A 20,728-nucleotide genomic window follows, 5' to 3' on the forward strand; every position below is an offset into this window, starting at 1 on the left:
ACTCCAATGCTGCCAGCTGCCAAGACAAGTCGCCCAAAGTGCTGGGAGGGAGGCACTTACCTTGCTTCGCCAGAAGAAAGCGCCTCAGGCATCCCCCCTTGTATGCTGAGAACAGACTGGCCCACTCCTGGGGTAGGAAACTGGACTGGTTTTGATTTTCAGAGGCGATGAAGCAGCATATTCCCTCTCTCAGCAGCACAGGATGGACCCACTGAGTGCTCGTCCTTCAACACCTGGCTCTCCAGTGGCGCACAGATGCACATGCAGCCGAGCCTCCCCCACACGAAAGGGAACGTTCGCAGCAGGAAACTTGTCGTTCCTCATGGCTCAAGCGATTCATCCCTGGAGAAGGGGCGATGGTTGGGCTGGAGTTGAATCCGCATCAGATCTGAAATTAGCGAAGGCAGGGGGAGCTGCTGCCCTTGCTGAGGTGCTAGGTTTACTACTTGCTCACACGCAACTGGTTACAGAGTCCGGCTCTAGGGGAGACTATCAGGGAAAACTTAGAACAGAGCAGCTGTCCAGGGGCTTCACAAACTCCCTCTCCCGTGAGGGGAGGCCAGGGCAGAAGTAGCTTCGTATTCATTTTACAGAACAGCAATGGCTTGCCCAGAGCCTCACCACAAGCCAGCATCAGAGCTGAGAACAGGCCCCTTGGGGTCTCCGTTCCCAGCCACTTGCTCTCACCATGGCCTGTGCTTTGTGAAATGGTTATTTGCCACTCCCCTTGGGCTTTAGTGAGTCTGTCGTCGCTGGCAGAAATATTCCCTTCCCGCTGCTGGACTGGCACATCTGCATGGCAGATGCGGGTGAGCAATTACGAGGGAACCACCAGCTGCATGACTTTACGGCGGACTTTCAGCATGTGCTGCGGCCTGGAGTTGGTCCCTCCTCCCCGGCTGCAGACACTTGCCAGTCACGCCATTGCTTCGGCACTGGTCTTTGGGTTTCCTGAGTTTTCCCATCCGCTTTCTCCGTGCTTGTCTCGTCCACCCCCAGCACTGCCCCTCTTCTCACCTCTCTACCCTGCGTCTTTGCTGGGACGCCCCCACACTGCCTGCGGCACTGAAGCAGCGGCTGTAGTCTGTGCAGGTCACCCTGTCCATCTGCCCCCACCTCCCCGTTTCCCTGCAGCACAGACTAGACCCCTGCATGTTGCCCCATCTACCCACAACCTGCTCCAGCAACGGGGACATCAGCACTTCCGCGAGGCAGCTCCCTAGTCTCACTGGCAGCAAAATCCTAGTCAGCCTGAATTTTCCTTTGGCCATTGCTGGTTAGCTCTTGCTCTGGGAACACTGCATACAGTCCGGGCCTCCCAACTTGGTTATTAATCACCTCACACCCTGAGATTTAGTTGGGCAGGACTCCAGCCCTACCAACAGCACTGCCTTTTAATTCCAGGCATAAAGCAGCCCCCCCACCCAGCTGTCACCCACCAGAAACAGCAAAGCTCCATTTTCTGCTGCTGTACAGTATTTAAAAAAGAAATATTGCACTTTGGCTAGCTACCCAGACAAACAGGAAATGCATATAACAATGACCCCCCAGTGGCCACTGCAGCTGAGCACCGAGAGCGCTTACCAGGGGGCCAGAATAAGCACAAATGTTTTGTCCTCAAGGCAGATCCAAGTCAAGTCAGGATCTGTTTACACGGCCTTTAGAGCTCCATCCTCTGAAGCATCACTCAGCTCTACCACTACCTCTGTCAGTGTTGACATATGCTGGGAAAACACTCGGGACCCTCCATCTAATATGAACTTTGAAGACCCACAACTTCAGATGCTAAGAACATTTCACAGGTGAAGCGTAGCTTCCAACAGAGATACAGCCCAGATCCCTCAATACCACTTTGAGATTGATATGATTTTACCGTTATTAGACAAATCTAATCATTCGGAGTCTGCCACATTCACACACATGTATGCACATCTGGCCAAAGGTGTTCCTCAGCAGACTCCATATGGAATGGGGGGGACAGAAAATGCCTTCAGTCTGCTGGAGTCCAGGAACCCCCTGCTGCCCTCTCTCATTTTATCTGATCTATCCCCTGAGCCTCAATCCCCTGCCAAGGCCAAGGCTGACTGGGGCTTCCTTTGGAGTCTGTCAATACTTAGTGTTGTGAGGAGCTCCCCATAGAATGCGCATTGTCAGACCTGTAGCAGGGGCCGAGTACAACTAGTCAAATGAGTCCCACGCTGGCAGTACCTAGCAGCAGCCTCCAGGCTGGCACAGAAAGAGTTCGATACATTGCAGATGGAAACTGATTGACTGAAGCAGCACCAGCAACATCTCAAACCAGACTGGCCCCAAGTTGCTGTCTGCCAATGTAAGGTAATTTCCTACCTTCACACTCCCACCACTACACTGTATTTCTGCCATTCTGGGACCAGGCCCCTTCATGGGGGCTTCAGCTCCTTGGAGATCTCTATACTTGTCAAGACCCTTGCACCTGCCTGACTCACTGTATGCCTCCCCCTTCCTCTAGGCAGAAGATGTGTCACTAACACACAAGGAATTTTGTCTCTAGGGCAGAAAACCAGATGTATGTGAGAAACGGCTGCTTCTCTGATCTGTTTTAGGACAGCATTTAATCTTAAATGGAAATAAAAGTGTCTTAACGCAGCTAGTTTTTGAGGGTATTTTTATTGCTCGAAGTTGGTTTCAGGTCTATTGCTGCTCTGAAACCCTTCAGTGGAGAAACATTGCAATCACTGAAAAAATAAATTGTTTGGTGTGCTAAAATCATGTTTACAATTAACCAAGAAGTGCACAATTCAAGAGAATAGTAACATTTAACCATTGACTTTACAAATAAAATTAAGGACTACAAAGAAGTTGAATTACTGAATTATTGACAGTAGAGGAACTATTTACAATGTTTACATCCTAACAAAAGGAAAACAACTGAGACATTTCCCCAACAGAATACTCAATTTAAATCCCATGTAACCATAAATCATGATGATTCATGAATCATTGCAGCGCAGGGGGCCTTTAAACCAGGCCTAAGACTAAACAGCGTTAAGACAGTTCACAACTCACTGGGCGAGATACAACAGGATTTACTATCGTGAGCATTTACCTTGGTACAAACAGAAGAGGAATTTAAAATAAACTTTCCTAAAGTGCTCCAATTCTTTTCAGTACAAAAATATAAAACATTGATTAGACACATGGCACAAGTGGAATTCGACAAGTAGCATGCACACATAATGGATAAAGGGCAGCTAACTGTTTCAAAGGTACTGGACTGGCCTTGAAGGGGGGAAGGCTGTTCCCCAGATTTCTCAATGAGCAGGGTTTGCAGCTGCAGCAGAGGTAAAATCTACTGCAAAGGGAGATTTTAAAAATGCTGGGAACTGGGAAGATGACAAAATGCTCCGCTCTCCTGTGGGGAGAATCTATGCAACGAACTGGTGCGTCACTTGCGAGCATTAGCAGAGTCTCAGGGAATTGGGTTCTGCAGGATCAGGTATAAGGATTTATTATTTTTTTTACATTATTTTTAAACCCTATTCCAGTCTAATATGCTACTTTGATTCTAGGTATTTTGCCATTTGCTTTAACAAGTGCCATGAATGGACTCAAACAGTCGCCTGCATCTGGCTACAGGACTTTAAAAATAGAGGACCATTTAGAAAGGCAGAATTGCCACCACTTTACTCGGAATCAGCCGCTTGTCCGGGCACACTCGTAACTGGTATGCAGTGAACAGGCATCTCTAGAAATCAGCAACTCTTCCCTCCACCCAGGGAAATAGATTCCAAAAGTCAACTTGCTGGGCCGGCTGCACCTACAAGTCACAGCTGGGGAAGTCAGATGCTAAGAAAGCACTTGAGAGTGTCAGAGTGAGCTCAACCTTGAGGAAGCCATTGGAACCCGAAGGCGGGAAACATGAAGGGGCAGCACTTTGAACTGAGAGAAGAAAGGAAGCAGCCTTTGGATTGGATTTTAAAAGATCGAAGACTACAAGCAACCGTAACATTTCAAAGCAACAGTATGAAACACACACATCATCCAGGATGGGAAGGCTGTGACATAAAGTGAAGAACAGCCAAGTAGTTCAAAGGTCATGCTGAAACTCCCACCATACCTCTGGGCAGTAAAGGACCAAAGGGTGAGTTCAGGCAGGAAGGGCAGCATGGAGCTTCTGATTTGTAGCAACAGTATTTAAAAGCAAACGTTTGGTAGTGAGCTCCCCCGCACCGCTTAAAATAAGTAAGTTCTTCCCTGAAGAGCATTAGAAATATGCCAATTACCCCAGACTTGAATAGCATCTTTAGAATCTAGGCTGCTTCAGGGGAATGGGTTTAAAAACTAGTGCTGGGTGAAATACCCCAATGAACTATTTTTTAATGACAAAATTTGTCTTGTGACATTGGAGGAATTTAATGAAATTTCAAGGCCTCTGAACAGGTGAATTTTTTAAATCACCTTTTCCCCTCAGTTCCACACATGATTTATTTTGCATTTTGGTAGGTGAATGTCACGTTTTGGCTTAAAGCCTTGGAGAGTTACAGATTTTGCACACACTATCATTAAGATAGCGCATCATTCGCTAATTCACGGTCATGCCTCTTCAGGCCGGTCACCGCACAGAAAAATCACATCAATGCCTAGCTTGGCACTTAAAAAACCCAAACAAACCTGAGTTTGACTCGAGACCAAGAGTCAAAGGGGTCCAGTCACCACACCAGATAAATGCAACCTCCACAAATGCTAGCAACAGTGAGACGTGTGCATTGAGGCAGATGCTGACTCTTAAGGTAGCTCCTCAGTTGTGGATTGAAGGCCCCATCTGGGAAGGAGCCCTCGGGATGGCGCCCAAGAGGCACCACGTCTGCTCACGTGTAGCTACAATCACTTCCTGGGAACAACACTGATAAAGCAGCTGTTTAAAACTTGGGTTATGTTTCTGATGAGTTCTCATTACAGACCTGGCAGTTTCAGGTGTCACTCTTCTACATCTGAGAGGATTTATTGCAGGGAGGGGTGAGGACAGCAGCAGCTACCTAAGCCTTGGGGGCCCATACACTTTATCTCCCACAATGTTAGAATGACAAAAATAAAACAAAGTAATTGTTTCGGAAAATTGGTTTAAAGGCTCCACCCCCGACCTGGGACCATGGACATAAGCGTAGCTCTGTGGTAAAGCTCCTGAACTCCGGGGTTCTAAGGGAATGGCCGAATAGAATTTCGGCTTGGAATGGAGAGACTACAGCAACCCTGCACTCCTGCTGCTTTGATGTACACTTACACAAGGAAATGTGTGTGTCTCTATTACACAGGACTGGAATTGCAGCATTAGCTGATCAAATACAGCAATCAACCCTTACTGGGCGACTCGGTGGGCCCTCGTGCAGGTTAGATCAGAACTCATCTTACTCTAAGGAGAGAAGAAATTCCAGCCCAGCAGCCAAGAGAGGGTGAAGAAGAGAGACTGTCAAATGAAGACAGAGCCACAAACTCATCATGGTCCCATGTCCTGACCACTAATAAGGGGACACATTGGGTCACAGTAACGCAATATCACGATGCCAGCATCAGGCTGTCTCTTGGTGTGACCTGACAGCTCTTTGCACCTCGGCTCCATAACCAACTGCACGAGCTCGGCAAGGCTGCAGATCAGCAGGCAGCACTGCGACACCACCACCAAAGGGGCCTGATTTAGAAACCACTTGTCTCAAAACAGAAAAATATTCAATAGGAGCTTCTAGAGGGCACGTCTCTGGAGATAAACCACATGACGTGGGGCCGGATTCTCTTCTCACTTACACCAGTGTAACTCCACTGACTTCAGTGGCGTTGCTCCCGATTTTCACCAGGGATGAGCATTAAGCCAACAATGTCCAAGGCAGCACCGAGGAGAGGGCACTTGCCCAGCACAGCAGGCACAGGGCCACTTGGCTTCCAAATTTCTGTCTTTCTCCCTCACTGATCACAGATTTCCAGGATATTTGAGTCTCCCAGTTACAGCTGAGCTTGCTTGGGGCAATAATCCTGCTTACACCATTTAGCCACTTTGAAACCAAGACTGTATTCTGCAGCAAATACTTTTGACAATTTATAAAACCTCCTGGCCTTCCCACGTTGAACAGTCGAAAATACTTGGGCTGAACTGAAGTTACTGACATGCAGCACACTTGCTCTGCCCGTTCAGAGGGAACAGTTTATTTAAAGCAGAAATAACTCGCTTTCCTCTCAGGCTGGAATAAAGCAGCATATCCAAATGCTTCTGGTTGGGAAACTGCCTTAACTTGTGCTGAAATGATTTTAGCCAGGATTTTGTGCGCCAAATCTACTGCAATCGTATTTTAGGAAGCATTTCCCCAAACTTGCTAAGGTTGAGAAAGCCTGGTTTCCCTTCCTATGGCATCATCCCCACAGAACAATCCCTTTTGGTGCACATCATTGTACACAGTACATTTGACCAGACACTTCCATGTACTAGGTTACATGTTAATTAGATGTAGTGCATATTCAAGAACTGAGACACACACTGGAGTCCTATAATACGCTGAATGATTTCCCGAAATGCACACTGCCATTTGAGCAGAATGGTCTTAACTTTGTCAACATTCCAAAATTCACTAAACCCGACCCATCCAATAAGAGGAGATGTCAAAGCAGCTGTAAGATGATTTAGTTAATGGTAAATTATTCTAAATATTCCTTATTCCCTTCATTCTTGACACACTGCTGCAGAGCACTCTCTGCAGTAACAGCAGCTTTGTTACATTCCAGTCCTTAGCACGATGTCCACTGAGGCGGCAGACAGATAAAGATCCAGAAGACAAGAGGTTAGACAGGACAGTAACCAACTGCATGCTGAACCAGGTCTTTATGTTCAGCATCTTCAGCTGGAATAAAACCCCAGTCTCAAAGTTAATTTTGAACCAACACATGGTTTTTGCCTTGGGAATTTTTACACACTCACAGACATGGAGATGGTTGTCTACTTGTTGTGTCTTTAAGGAGCCTTTCCCGAAGATGGACATCAGACCTAGTGCAAGTGATTGCCAGGGAATACTCTCCCAGCTCAATTCTTCATTACCACGTTAGAGAGTTTATACATGTCCAACCCTTTGCTGTCACAACTAGGGGGAGCTTTTTGGCTCTTGGATTTTTTGAATGTTAAGAGGTTTACAGTCCCTCTTACATTTTGCATGTGCAGTAAGCACATGTTCTGCTGAACTCAGTAAAACGTACAAGATGCTATTCCTTTCATGTGAGTGGGTAGCTCTCCTCTGTCACGCTGGTTGTGAGAAGACTGGCTTGCTGTCCAGCTTGTTATTAAAACAAAATGAATAATCCATTACACTGATCACTGCTCTGTAAAGACAGAATTAAACTTCTCAGCCATTTGAAGACCTATTCTTAAAACTTGTACATAAAAATCTGAGAGGCCCAACATCAATTAAAACTGACTTGCTTTACAAGATAAAAGATCTACCAAGAGCTACTGCAAATTCACCAAAGAGAGCAAATTACAGTAGATGGCAACATTTTAACAGGCTTTGAATTTATACACCTAAGCCATATAAAAGTCAATACTTTCCCATGCTTGGAAAAGTTAAAAGAAAGTGTGTTACTATGGTGAATTCATTTTCAGCTGTCAGTAGAGAAGCCAACCAAGCAACACTGAAATCCTGCTCCACTGCATCAGTGGTGGAAGGACATCCATGATGCTGACCTTCTGTTCTTTGAAACGGCATGGCACAAGGACCTTCTTGAACAGGAAACACTTAGAAAAAAATGACATCTTCCTTGCAGGTATCGTCTTCAGCATTTATCAGGGCTGGCGGAGAGGCCACCAACGTGTGGACGTGAACATTGTTGGGCTTGAATGGATTCACTGCTTCGGGCTGGTTGTCAGCTGGGCTGTAACTCTCTGTGGGAGAAAGAGGGAGAGGAAAGACTCACTATAGTACACAAGAATGTCTCAGCACAGAGTGGCCTCTCACTGCTCTTTGGCAAGACTTACCTGGCTGGAACGCAATGCTGTGGCTGTTCAGGAGGACCGGGCTCGCTGACCGTCTGTTCTTCAGTGCACCCTCATCTTTCCCAACAAGCTTAGGTGTAAGCAGCTGTTTCAGGTCAACAGATGCTGAAAAGAAAAAGTTGCTTTACACATCAGTACTTCATCCTGGGAGCATTTTGCCGACTCCACTGTTTCAGCCCAGGCTCAGACACCCAATACCCATTCCCCATACACCCAAAGGGCTGGTCCTAATAAACTTAATTTACCTCTTCAACTGCTCAGACCATGAGCATTCACCCTCTCTCTCCCGCACCCAGCACCTTCTATTTAGTTACACAGAGACACCCCAACTCCCGAGTGGCCCCCCTAGGACAACTGAAGATTTTAATCCTGTTTTATGATGGTCTGGTATAGTCAAGAAACACCTTTGGCACAGACACGCAGAACAAAATGGCTATTGCCACTCTCCACACTAGAAAGGTCACCACAAGTCTACCCGTGCTCCTTACCTGCAATGCAGCTGCAGCAGTGAGAAAACACAGCAGCTCTGATGGGACACTTTGCCAATGTTTTTATTCCAGAAGTAAAAGCAATCAATGGGAATTAAATCACTCCAGTCCAAAAGGCCTCCACATCCCAATGCCCATCCCTTACCTAGCAACCTACAAGCCAAATGAGACACTATGTGCCATTGGTGCAGAAAGTCTTAGTACGTTTTATTCTCAGCTCTACACCCGTGAACAGACCACCCCATTAGCGCTGATGAGAATGGACCCAATCGGTTTGGGTTTCACACCTTGCTCATGAGCTGATGAAAAACCATTAAGTACATTTCCACTGTGCACATCTGTAGCAGGATGGTCACCACGCTCCGGCCCTGAAGGGGTTAAAACAGCCATGGGAGAGGGCTGCCTGGGGGAGCCAATAGTAAAAGCAGCCCTGGAGAGGGCTGCAGCTGGGAAAAGCTAGGCTGACTGGGGGAAGTAGCCACAGCTGGGGCCACACCCCAAGCAGGGCACAGCTGGCTCTTATAAGAGGGCTGTGGGCCAGAAGCTGGAGGAGTCTCACTCTAGCCCTGGAGTGGGAAGGACTAGCTGCTGGGAGCAAGGTACTGAAGCAGAGCAGTGCTAGGGAAGGGCAAAGGGCGCTGGGGAGCTCCAGCCTGGTAAACACCCAGGCTGCAGGCCTTGCTGAAGGCCAAGAAAGGTACTGGGACTGCAGCGGGGCAGCTTGGGAATAGGCACTGGAGTCAGGGAGGAACACAGATCCCAGCAGCAGGCGAGACACCAGCCTGTAGAGGGTGCTCTGAAGGCTGGAAAGAGCTAATTCCCTAGATGACCACCAGGAGGCGCCGTGCCGGTGAGTTGTCGCTTCGCTACAGTTATATTGTTCATTTTGTAATATGCAAGGTTTGCCGTTAGAATGGATGCCTCACAAGTCCTTTTGAAAGGGGAACTGGAGCAGTGCTGAGGAATAGGGCAAGGGAGCTGGGGAGCTCCAGCCTGGTAAAACCCCAGGCTGAGGCCTTGATGAAGGCCTATGAAAAGGTACAAGGGCTGCAAAGGGTCATCCTGGGAATAGACAGAGGCAGCTGGTCCTAATCCCCTGCCAACGATGAGTGGCCATTAAACTGCAGTCTGCCCCAGTGAGCGGAGGTTAGATGATGACTGGCAGTAGCCACTGAGGCAAGGTAGATTTAGAGGGTTGGGGGTTCCCCAGGGAGGGGAGACCCAGAGTGTGGGGGTACTGCTGGGGCAGAACCCCAGGGTAAAGGGCACCAAAGTCCAGGAGGGACATGGATGCCAGCAGCAGGCGAGACACCGGCCTGCAGAGGGTGCTCCGAAGGCTGGAAAGAGTTAATTCCCAAGATGGCCAGCAGGAGGCGCTGTGCCGGTGAGTCACCATGTCGCCACAACACCACTGTGTAAAAGCAATTTACAAAAATCAAGTTGGGGAGCTGCACTACTCCAGCTTTGTTTCCTCTGTTGCCACCACTTGGTTCAGAGGAAAGGGGCTACGAGGTTACAGGTAGGTGCTGGAAATAAGCCAATTCGCGTTATGAAAATAAAGTTACATTTAAACACCAGTGCTATAGGAGAGCACAGGTGGAAGGTGCCTCCCCAATGCACCTGGAGAAGCCTGACACTATCCACGCTACATAAACATGGACCTGTCATGTGTGTAAACTTGCCAGGACAATCCGGCATGGAACTAAAGATATTTATATAAAACTCAGAACTAAAGGCTGGAAATAAAGTGCTTTCAAGTGGCTGGAAAACTGTGGGTTTTGCATTGTCTGTCATTATCAAAGGCCACTATTTTAGTAACCAGCTCTTAGAAGCAGAAATTACATCATGGCATCATGACTGCATTTGTAGTCCCTTCTATTCCTGACAGAATTAGCTCTTTTTAGCTCTGTAATACATGCAGCACCCTTGTTCTGGCCTGGAGATTCATGTTCACAGGGTGAGAAACGTTGGCAGATTACTGCCTTTCAGATTCCAGGGGAGAACATGGCTAGGTATTAGAACCAGCAGCTTTGTGCTAGGAAGTGCACATCTTCCCCTTTGGGATTTTCAGAATGGCCTTTGCAAGTGAGAAATCTTCCTGGACAAGCCATTGCCCGCAGGGAGGTGGGAGAAAGCCAGTTCTCTCTCACGCCAGGGTACCCAACAATGGCGAGGAGGAGAGGCTCAGCATATTCCATACGCCACCATGAGGATAAGAGATACTGCTCAGCATTCACAAAACAAGCTAGGATTCGGGGTGAGAGTCATTCAGATGTGTTTAAATATGTATGCCCAAAGCAGAGTTGGATGCTCTATTTGAGAACCCCCTGCCCCAAATTCCCAGTGTTACAGCAGCTGAGGACAGGGTCAGGGAGTCATAGGATTAAATCAGCCTTAAGTTCCATGCTGGTTTACTTAGGACATTCAATTTTCAGCTACAGTTCCACCCCAAGAAGGGTCCTTGTGCTTTCTGTGGCTTATGAATTCCTGTGAGGGGTTGTTTGGCTGGATGGAGGTGGCCAGAGACTTGCTCCATATGGTGTTGTGTGCATCTGTGATTTCAGCAGAGCTCAGAGATCCCCTTAATGCACTCACCTGTGCTGTCTGTCCTGTGCGATGCTTTGCTCTTCCCCCCCTTTTCTTTGCTTCCTTTCGTGAAGGTGGCAAGCTTGGTGGGGATTTGCTGCTGAACTGCAGCCTGTTTCTGTATCTGGTTGGTTGCACTCAGCAGGTGGATTGGCACTTCGTTCTTCATTGCAAGAACTGGACGATTCTCCAATATGGCACTGTCCCTGCGAACCAGCTCTGGCCGCTCCACATAATCCACTCCCGAGACACTAGCCCTCCCAAAGGGCTTCAAGTGTTGCACAGACCCTTCTACCCCTTCTCCATTGAAACTGATGGAATGATTCAGTATTTGACTCTACAAGAGAAAAGAATTGTGTTACATGAAGCTGATACCTCATATCCCCCAAGGACTGAGGAGAGGAGGAAACAAAAGACAACCCCCAAAATATACACACGCCTTCCTGTGGCCAACACCAGGACCTCCCTTGTGCTACCGAACAAAAGAAGCAGCAAGAAAAACTCAGTCCGCATAAGTCTTGGCAAACTAAAGAAAAATATCTTGGCAGCTTTGGACCTTGATTAATACCATCCCTGACAGAGGGCTTTGAAAGGGACCACTGGCTGACAACAAAGTACAAATAGGGCAGACAGTAAAAAAAAACAAAAAACCAAAAACAAACAAGCCCAGCAGATTAGGCTGTGGGCCAGCAAGTGGGGCAGTGACATGAGAGCAGAGGCCTGCACTACGCATGGGGAAGTACAGCACACACCTGTTACAATCAGGCTAAGAACCTCACCCACGCCCACAGACAGCGAGCAGGTGCCTGCTCTGGGCTCAAAGAGGCATTTAAAACAAAATGGCGTTTTAAGGCTTTAAGAAGTGGCTGAGCTGAGCTACTACCACCTGCAGCTCTGCCTGGGGTGTCCGGGTCTATTGTACTTCTACATGGCAAGGAAGCTTGGTCACCTATCTCACAGCCCCGCCTGCTGTGGCTGGATTCCTCTCCCTGGAGAGGGACTGAACCAGTGGAGCTGGGGGCAGCCAGAGGCAGAAGGTCACACTTTGGAGGGGGAGCATGTTTTTAGAATTTAAATGCACAGAATTCAGGAAAATTACAGAATGTCACAACTAAACCCCTCTGGTGCAATCATCTCCAGGGCAGAGTACAGTGCCTTTGTTTAGCAAACCCTATTGCAGCCACAGGACCAAATGCAATTTCCTCAACTTCTCTCACATGCTCTGCAGAACGCTTGGGCAAGTTGCCAGGCTGAATCAGAACAAGACCATCTACCCCGCTGCCCTGTCTCCAATAGTGGCCAGTACCTGCTTCTTCAGAGAAAGGTGCAAAACAAACCCTGCAAGAGGCAGCTATGGGATAACTTTCCCCAGGGAAAGTTACAGCATTAAGATGTAGCAACTACTGTAAAGGAGGGAGACTTCCATTTAGAAGTCTATGTGAAGGTGGCAGTTAGAAATCAAGCATCCAGCTGCCAGCAACTCAGTCCTTACCTGTCCCCCTTCTGGGGAGAACATGCCCGACATCGTGTTCTGTTTTTTCAGCTTCTTTAGCTGCTCCACACGCTCTCTCTCTTTCTCAACTGCTCTCTGCGCTTCCCGTAGCCTCTCCAGGTCATGCTGATAGGCCTCTCGCTGTCTCTCCAGCTCTTCCCTCTCCTGGTTCAAGCGACCTTTCAGCTGCCGAGTCTCCTCTTCTCGCTCCTGCAACCGTGTCTCTATACTTTCAAACTCCCTCTGCTGCCGGTCCCTCTCCCGTTCCCAACGCTGCTGTTCCACCTTCAGCTGGTTCTGAAGCTTCTGCACATTGGCCAGTTCTTCTCTCTGCTTCTCAAAATTGCGTTGCTTTTCCTGCTCTAGCAGCAGGTTCCCGCGCGTGGACTGTAGCCGGTACTGCTTCTCCCGATCTATGATGGTGGCTCGCTGGATTTCAATGTAGCTGTCCTGCTGTGATATCACTGCCTGGAAAAAAACAACACAACACATGGGCTTGAAAAATACAGGAGAAGCGAGGTCAGAGACTGCATTGTCTACCAGTGTATAGATCTCAGAAGATAAAGAGACCTATTAGGTTACCCAGCCCATTCCCCTCAGCACAAGAGGGCTGAATTCTCACTTGGAACCTGTGGTTGCCATTAACCTGGTACTACATGTGACCTTGAGCCAAAAAACCTAACTTGCATCATTCAAAATGATGCATCTTTTGAACCTAATTATCAGTCTGTATCTGACAGGATTATCTATACACATCCACATAGACGTGGTGTGCGTATTCTATAGTCATTGTGGGAAGCACAGTGTATCTCAGCAGTAAGGAAACCAAGTGGAGCTCAGAGAGGTAGAAAGAAGGGAGCTAGTTAGATCAGAAGGAGGAAAGGATTTCATTCTGTAAAGGCACAGGCGGCTAGGCTTCCTCTGAAATACTGGGGATAGTATTGGTTACTCTGGCACCCAAGTCTCAGACAAATCCTGCAGCCTCCCCAGCCTACGCATGAACTTTGTTGTTTCCAGTGCGGTATTAAATTACCATTACTACCTACATTCCTGCAGACTGATTAGTTCAGCTTTAAACGAATCTCTTGGATAGCAGCGTTTTACCTGAAGGCTGAGGAGCAACTGTGACAGCCTCTGTATCCGTTGGACAAGCTGAGGAAAGAGAAAGGCATTAGATTCTGGGGAGGATATGGTGGCGACATTCATTTTGTCAGTACTAATCTGTTGTCCAGCTAGAGTATCAGTGCCCACTAACACCACACAGATTCTGGGCAGCAATCCTTGTGCCAGGCTTTCCTCAGTTTAGAGACTTGATGCTGGTTTCCTCCAACACACCAGCATGAAGCTATGACACATACACAGCTGCTTGAACCATCTCTCAGAGATTCAGTTTCACCTTAGTAAACTGTTAGTGTGAGAGTGAGGGTGAATGGGAAGTAGTTAGCTCACTATACCTAAAACTCATCTTCGCTTTCAAATAGGATTTCACTCTCTGCATTTATTATATCCAAGTAACTAACTGCAAGGTCCAGGCTGTTGACAAGTTTCTGAGTCTATGAACATTAAAATGCTATATGCTCAAATAAATTTGTTAGTCTCTAAGGTGCCACAAGTATTCCTCTTTTTGCGAATACAGACTAACACGGCTGCTACTCTGAAACCTACATTTTCTTTGTATACTATGGAGCTAAATGTCACTCCTCTTTACTCTGTCTTAAAGCACAAACATAGCTTATTCTAGTACCTCGGATTCCAGGAGGGGCTGGAAACTGCTGTTGTAATCCAGTCTCATTACATCACTCTGGAAAAAGACACAAGCAACAGATGTCCTAGAGCATACTGTAGATAAGAGTCAGCATGCACATAGGCTGCTTTGTCGTCACTCTCTCAGCTTTACAATGGGAGAAGGCTTATTTAGATGGAAATTTTACAACCATCATTGCAGTAGAAAACATTTGATTAGCTCTATTTCAGACCCATTTAAAGCATTGCAAGTGTTTGCAGACCGAGGAGACCATATTCCAAGTACCATAAAGAAATAGTCCAATAATTTATTTCTCAAGTATCAAAAGAATTTTCTTGTTTTTTAAAAATTCATTTTGACATGGAGAATTAATGCTGGTAAGAATCCAATTTAAAGCAATGAGTCACATTAGGTTCTATTCTGTGAAACCCTCCAAATCATTTTAGTGTTAAGAACATTAATTTGAAGAAAAAATAAAGTAAAGGGAGTGGCACCATTAAGACACACCTCTCCCAATACGTCATTGTGTGGCATTATCTAGATGGCCTTAATTAAAGGCATCTTCCCCAAGGGCTCTCACACTGAGGAGGGACATAGGAAATATTTTAGCCAAATTCCAGGTTGAAATAGATGCACAATCATTAAAAACTACATGTAAACAGTACATACAGTAGAGAATGGACAAGCACTATAAATGAAAAAGTTGCCAAATTAAGTACATGTAGATTCTTGCACTTCAGATGTAAAACCACAAACCACGAGTTCAACCCTAAAGAACAGTAGCCTTAATGGAGCCAACTTATTTAACACGACGTAGGACTCTGCTAAGGAGTGGACATCATCAGCTGTTGGGACTTCTGATTTTCAGTGACTTATCCTCTGTCTCCACCATGTTTGTCTAGGACTACCAGGATATGCATTTTAAAATGATGAGTGAAGACTAACGTACTGTGTGAGGTCCTTCTTCTGCATCAAGAGGAAGGTCATGGAGCTGCACATCTGAACTTATTGCAGGGCCTCTCCGGTCTCTCAGCCTCTGGTCACTACCACAGACCTTCTTAAAACTACCATCTGAAAAAGCAAGTAACCCAGTCAACATACACAGAGATGATATGTGCAACACTTGGTACTTTCTATTAGGAAAAAAATGTAAAAATTGAAACAATTTAATGGGCAAAAGCAGAACAACTCTGGGGTTGGAAGTTTGTATAGATTTGCAATTTGTTGATTTAAAAATATGTATGAAAGTAGGGAACAGGGAGAGTCAGGTCCATCTGAGAGTTGTGAGAGACCTGAAGAGAACAGACTAAGGGAAATAGTGAGAGTGAATTAAAATAGTCCGTGTACAGATTAACATACAACCAGCAACAAGGCAAAGACTGAGAACATCAGTGGTTACTAAAACATACCCTCCGATATCTATTGCTACATACATCTTACCGGAAGCAATTACTGTGGTGGATAGGGGAGGAACTGAAAACCAAGTCTCATAAGGCGAGTATCTACCTTGTGCTCTTTTCGTATCACAACAACTACCTTTAACAGGCAGGTGAAACAGCTCCTGTAGATAAAAGATGGTAGGGAAGGGGCAGCAGGGCTTGGAGGATGTTCCAAGTATGTGTGCATCACATCCCCAGGATGTGCCAGTGAGCTTCTGAATGATGCTAACCCTTGCCTTTATCTTCTTTTGGTGTTGGCGATAGCTCAGCGTCCAATTGAAGGTAACCCCAAGGGACCATGGATTGTGGTCGTGTGTTAAAGGCAGACATTTCAGTGGCACTTTGGTCTCAGGGTTGTTCAAGTGGAAGGCAAAGACGAGTGCTTTTGGGAGCGTTGGGTTTCAGTTGCCAAGCTTTGAAATACAGCTCAAGTGTCCAGAGGTCGTTGTTAGTCACCTTTTCTGTGGCCTTCAGAGAGGACACTCACATTGCTAATGCAGTATCATCCGTACACATGAATTTATGGGATGATGTGACCAGAGATGGTGGGGAGATTAAACAGGGCAGGTGCTAAAACGGGTCCCTCTGGGCGGCTGCTGTTCAGTCTCTGTAATTTGCTAGTGGAGTCACCGAGGTGTGTGGTGAATCTTCCGTTACTCAGCATCTCTGTGAGGAAGCTGATGGTTGACTGGCCGGGAAAACTAATAACTTCAGCAGGAGACCTTTGCACCACACAGTAGTGTATGTGGAAGGAAGGTTAATAAATGCTGCCACTAGTTTTAATTTTTGCTATTAGCTAGATTCTGTGTAGCTAGTTAAGGCCAGCGCCTGGTCACAGCAGCTGCGACCGGTTCTAAATCTGGCCTGCTCTTTGGAAACCAGATGCTCCACTCTCGGCTGTAACCTTTGAAGTGGGAGCCGCTCAACAGTCTGTAGCAACAGCTCAGGAGAGAGATGGGCTGGTAACTTTTTGGATCAGTGGCCTCTTTTCCGGGCTTCAAAATGACTATAATCTTAGCTACATTCCATTCTTTTGGTATTCTACCAGAAGAGCAGCTGTTAAGGAAGAAGTCTGCCAGCCATATTCTTGCTTTCAGACTAAGGTTTATCCAGAATTTCTGGATATATTCCATCCATTCCTGATGCATTCCCGGACTTACTGTTGGAGAGACCCTTATCCACTTCATCTACTGTGTAGAAGGCGTTAAGGGAGGAAGACAACGGGCACTGTGCAGTAAAGTTGTTTGTGGACTTTCCACCTTATGTTTTTATCCATGGGCACATGGAAGTTGGCAGTTAACTGCAGTGATGGCATCTGCACTTACTTGAGGTGGTTTGTAAGCTACTGGAGCCCCACTGCCTGAAAGACAGAGGAGCTTCCAGGCTTTGTGGCTTGACCTCGTGAAGTCAAGAGCCATCACGGTTTTGCAGAACCTTTTCCTTCTTACTGCATTCAAAGACTCAATGACATTGCAATTTTGAGGCTTTTGTTGGCTTGATATTGCTAGAAGAGTGCCTCGCTCTCTTCTGTTGAGGAAGGAATGAATGCTTTTCTGAAGCCTCTTGCCATGCTTGATTTGGTGGCCAATATTAATAGACCTATAAAGTGGTGGTAATGAGCCAGATATGGGGGGATCCAGTTTATCAAGCCCTCTAAGATCGCCTCATAACAGGACCAATCAGCAGAGTGTAAATTCTAGTGGAGTTTCAGAAGGGAATCGAATTAGAGGAACTTTTACACAAATCACAGCCAGGTGGTGTTGGCTGCTGGGAGAGTCATTGAGAACTGACCTCGTATATGACATGTGGCCGCTAATATTCTGTGAGACAAAACAAAGGTCACGAGCGTAGCACTTCCTCCATCGGGCTGACCCGAATGTGCCACAGGTTTTGGCATCCTAAAAAGAGGTCCTGGTCTTTGATGAAAGCCCAGGATGGTCGTTCCTATAATAGCCCCATAGGTCATGGTGGCTATTGAAACTGCCCGTGTGGATGGCATGGGGGTAGAGATGACACCCTTCACACGGTCGCCTGATACATGCAAAAACACAATGAATGTCATCAAATCAGTAACCAAATGATCTTAAGGGTCTTCCCAGTCAGAAAAGCAACGGCAATAACTGCACATGTCCAGACCAAACCTTCCTTCCAACAGACCCATCGCTGAAAATTATGCAGCTCAATAATGAGGCCTATCCAACGCAAAGTGCAATTACATCACAACAATCCTGCAGACTTAAAATTTCAACGTCCTTGCACTGCAAGAAATACACCTGACAAGTGAAGGCCACTGGTCAAACAGCAATGGATACATCCTTGTATCTGCAAGCCATCACCCTAAATATGGACTCCCAACGTTTGTAAAACATGACCTTAAAGATTTCGACTAGGTCATGCCTATCACAAACTTTTACTCAATCATCATCAAGATGGGCGATCTGATAGTGAGAAACATGCATAAGCCACCAACAATGGAACGGCCGCATCAGGGTTACCAACACCAAGCCATCTTACTATCCACATCGGCAATTTCTACAGCCCTCATAGCCTATGGGGCTAGTAACAGAACGACTGTGCTGGAGAACAGCTGACATCCTGGGCTTTCACCGAAAAGATCAGTAAGGTGACCAGAATGCCAGCTCCTCTCACTGACACACTGGGTCTGCAGTCCTGGACTGGATCCCCGAAGGCCCCAGTGTCTTACTTTTGTTTTGTATTGTGGTGGTGCTGTCATATCCCCCAAAGGTCTCCGCTCTCCTGGGTAGCCCCAACCCACAGCTGTCTTCAGAACGATAGGTCACATTGGCTGACTGTGTGAAAATCAGGTTCTGGAGATTCTCAACTAGGGAAGAGGAGCACAGGTAATTTTAAGGAGTCATGTCCATGCAATGAGGCATTGGCACCATGCTACTATGTTACGTATACAACCATTCAAAACTCTGACATGCATTTAGAGATCAGACTGAGAGCCTCTTTACAGCACAGACGTATTTTCCCTTACCTCATACTCTGAAACGGAAAGGTACATGTGAAGATGATGCCTCATCTTCAAATGGGGACTCAAGTCATTAGGCCAGTCTGGATGGGCTTTCAGAAGGCTAAATCAATGACTCTTCACACATCAGCCACCAATTAAGGTGATGTTTGTTATCTGTGCTCATGCCATCCTTGCTCTCACAGGCAGCCCAACCTCCCTTAATTTGGGACCCTTGCACGGTATCTCAGTGCATGCTGGCATGCTGTCAGGGCACTCAGTAGCCACACATCCGAACAGACTCATGTCTACGCGCCATAATTTGATCTAACTTTTAAAAAATATTGTTCTAACTTGTAGGGAACGTCCACATTACCCATTTCACAGGAGGGCTCTGAGAATTAATAGTCTGAACAGCACTACCCAAGTACTAACTTTTTAGATACCATTAAACCCCATAGCCTCTCTCTTTATATCTACCTACCTACCTACACACACACAAACACACATTCCTGTTTTGCACTTACTTTCCGTCACTGCAGATTTCAGGATCACCTCTCCTTGCAGATTCTCTAAGGTCTCCCCCCTGAGAAGAAGTTTGGATCGGGCTCCTTGGGAAAGATCTTCAAATCCATTCATTTCAGACATTTCTAGATAAATCTGTTGTTTCTCATTTAGACTTTGCAAAATCAGATCATCTTTCATGCTCAGACGGTCTAGGGGGAAAAACAAACTAATTTAAACCCTACAAAGCTGTTTGTAAAATCATTATCAGAAGCATAATGCTAATTTCAGAAGATCATATTGATTTATTTTGTATTTCTTCTGTTTGTTTGAAGCTCTTACTATCATAAATGGCCAGAAAGAGCCAAATGGCAGAAAAGGAAGCAGATAAAAATGGCCATACTGGGTCACACCAATGGTCCATCAAGCTCAATATCCTATCTCTGACAGTTGCCAGTGCCAGATGCTTCAGAGAAAATGAACAGAACAGGGCAACTGGTGAGTGAGCCATCTTTGTCCAGTCCCAGCTTCTGCCAGTCAGAAGTTTAGGGACTCTCAGATCATGGGTTTGCACCACTGACCATCTTGGCTAATAGCCAAGATGGACCTATCCTCCATGAATTTATCTAATTCTTTTTTGAACCCAGTTGTACTTTTGGCCTTCACAACACCCCCAAGGCAATGAGTTCCACAGGTGTGTTGTATGAAGAAGTACTTCCGTACATAGGCACCGACTTTCCCTCTGCCTGGTGGGCGCTCAAACCCCACCCCCCGCCGCCCCTGGCCTTGCCTCTTCCCGCCCCTGCACCGCCCTCACCCTACCCCCATTCCACCCCTTCCCCAAAGTCCCCGCCCCATCCTGTCTTTTCCCACCCCAGTCCCTTCCCACCCCCTTCCCAAGTCCTCGTCCCTGCCCTGCCTCTTCTCCACCTCCTCCTCTGAGTGCGCCACGTCCCCGCTCCTCCCCCTCCGTCCCGGAAAGTCCTAAGCACCACCAAACAGTGGGAAGCGCTGGGCGGGGAGGGGAGGAGCGGGGACATGGCGCGCTCAGAGCCAGGGAGGAGGCGGCAAGGGAGGGCAGGAGCTTGGCTGCCAGCGAGTGCAGAGCACCCACTAATTTTTCCCCGTGTATGCTCCAGCCCTGGAGCACGCAGAAAGTCGGCGCCTATGCTTCCTTATGTTAGTTTAAACCTGCTGCCTATTAATTTCATGGTGTGACTGCCGGTTCTTGTGTTATGGGAAGGAGTAAATAACATGTCCTTATACACTTTCTCCGCACCAGTCATGATTTTATAGACCTCTGTCCCATCCCCCATACTTCTTCATCTCTTTTCCAAGCTGAACGGTCCCAGTCTTTTTAATCTCCCCTCATACGGAAGCTGTTCCACACCCCTCATCGTTTTTCTCACATCTCAACAAAAAGTGAGAGGGGTTTTTTAGATGTGTTATGGGATGACATTCTTAGTCATTAAGTGTCCACCAAGAATAAGAGGTTC

The 20,728-nt window shown here is 46.9% G+C and overlaps 1 protein-coding gene across 1 annotated transcript in view; it reads right to left on the reverse strand.

The window, feature by feature from the left end:
- Positions 1 to 6,021: 6,021 nt before the first annotated feature.
- Positions 6,022 to 20,728, reverse strand: part of ARHGEF18 (Rho/Rac guanine nucleotide exchange factor 18) — a 70,692-nt gene continuing 55,985 nt past the window's right edge. The window contains exons 21-29 of the mRNA XM_084614519.1: positions 19,256 to 19,444; positions 18,459 to 18,596; positions 15,265 to 15,386; positions 14,316 to 14,372; positions 13,676 to 13,723; positions 12,572 to 13,039; positions 11,089 to 11,416; positions 7,988 to 8,110; positions 6,022 to 7,894 (exon numbers count right to left, since the gene is read on the reverse strand). Of these exons, the coding sequence (XP_084470645.1) occupies positions 7,749 to 7,894; positions 7,988 to 8,110; positions 11,089 to 11,416; positions 12,572 to 13,039; positions 13,676 to 13,723; positions 14,316 to 14,372; positions 15,265 to 15,386; positions 18,459 to 18,596; positions 19,256 to 19,444 (1,619 nt within the window). The 3' untranslated portion in view covers positions 6,022 to 7,748. The remainder of the gene's footprint in view (positions 7,895 to 7,987; positions 8,111 to 11,088; positions 11,417 to 12,571; positions 13,040 to 13,675; positions 13,724 to 14,315; positions 14,373 to 15,264; positions 15,387 to 18,458; positions 18,597 to 19,255; positions 19,445 to 20,728) is intronic.

Source organism: Lepidochelys olivacea, assembly GCF_965140295.1.
Source record: "Lepidochelys olivacea isolate rLepOli2 genome assembly, chromosome: 25".
Lineage (NCBI taxonomy): Eukaryota > Metazoa > Chordata > Testudines > Cheloniidae > Lepidochelys > Lepidochelys olivacea.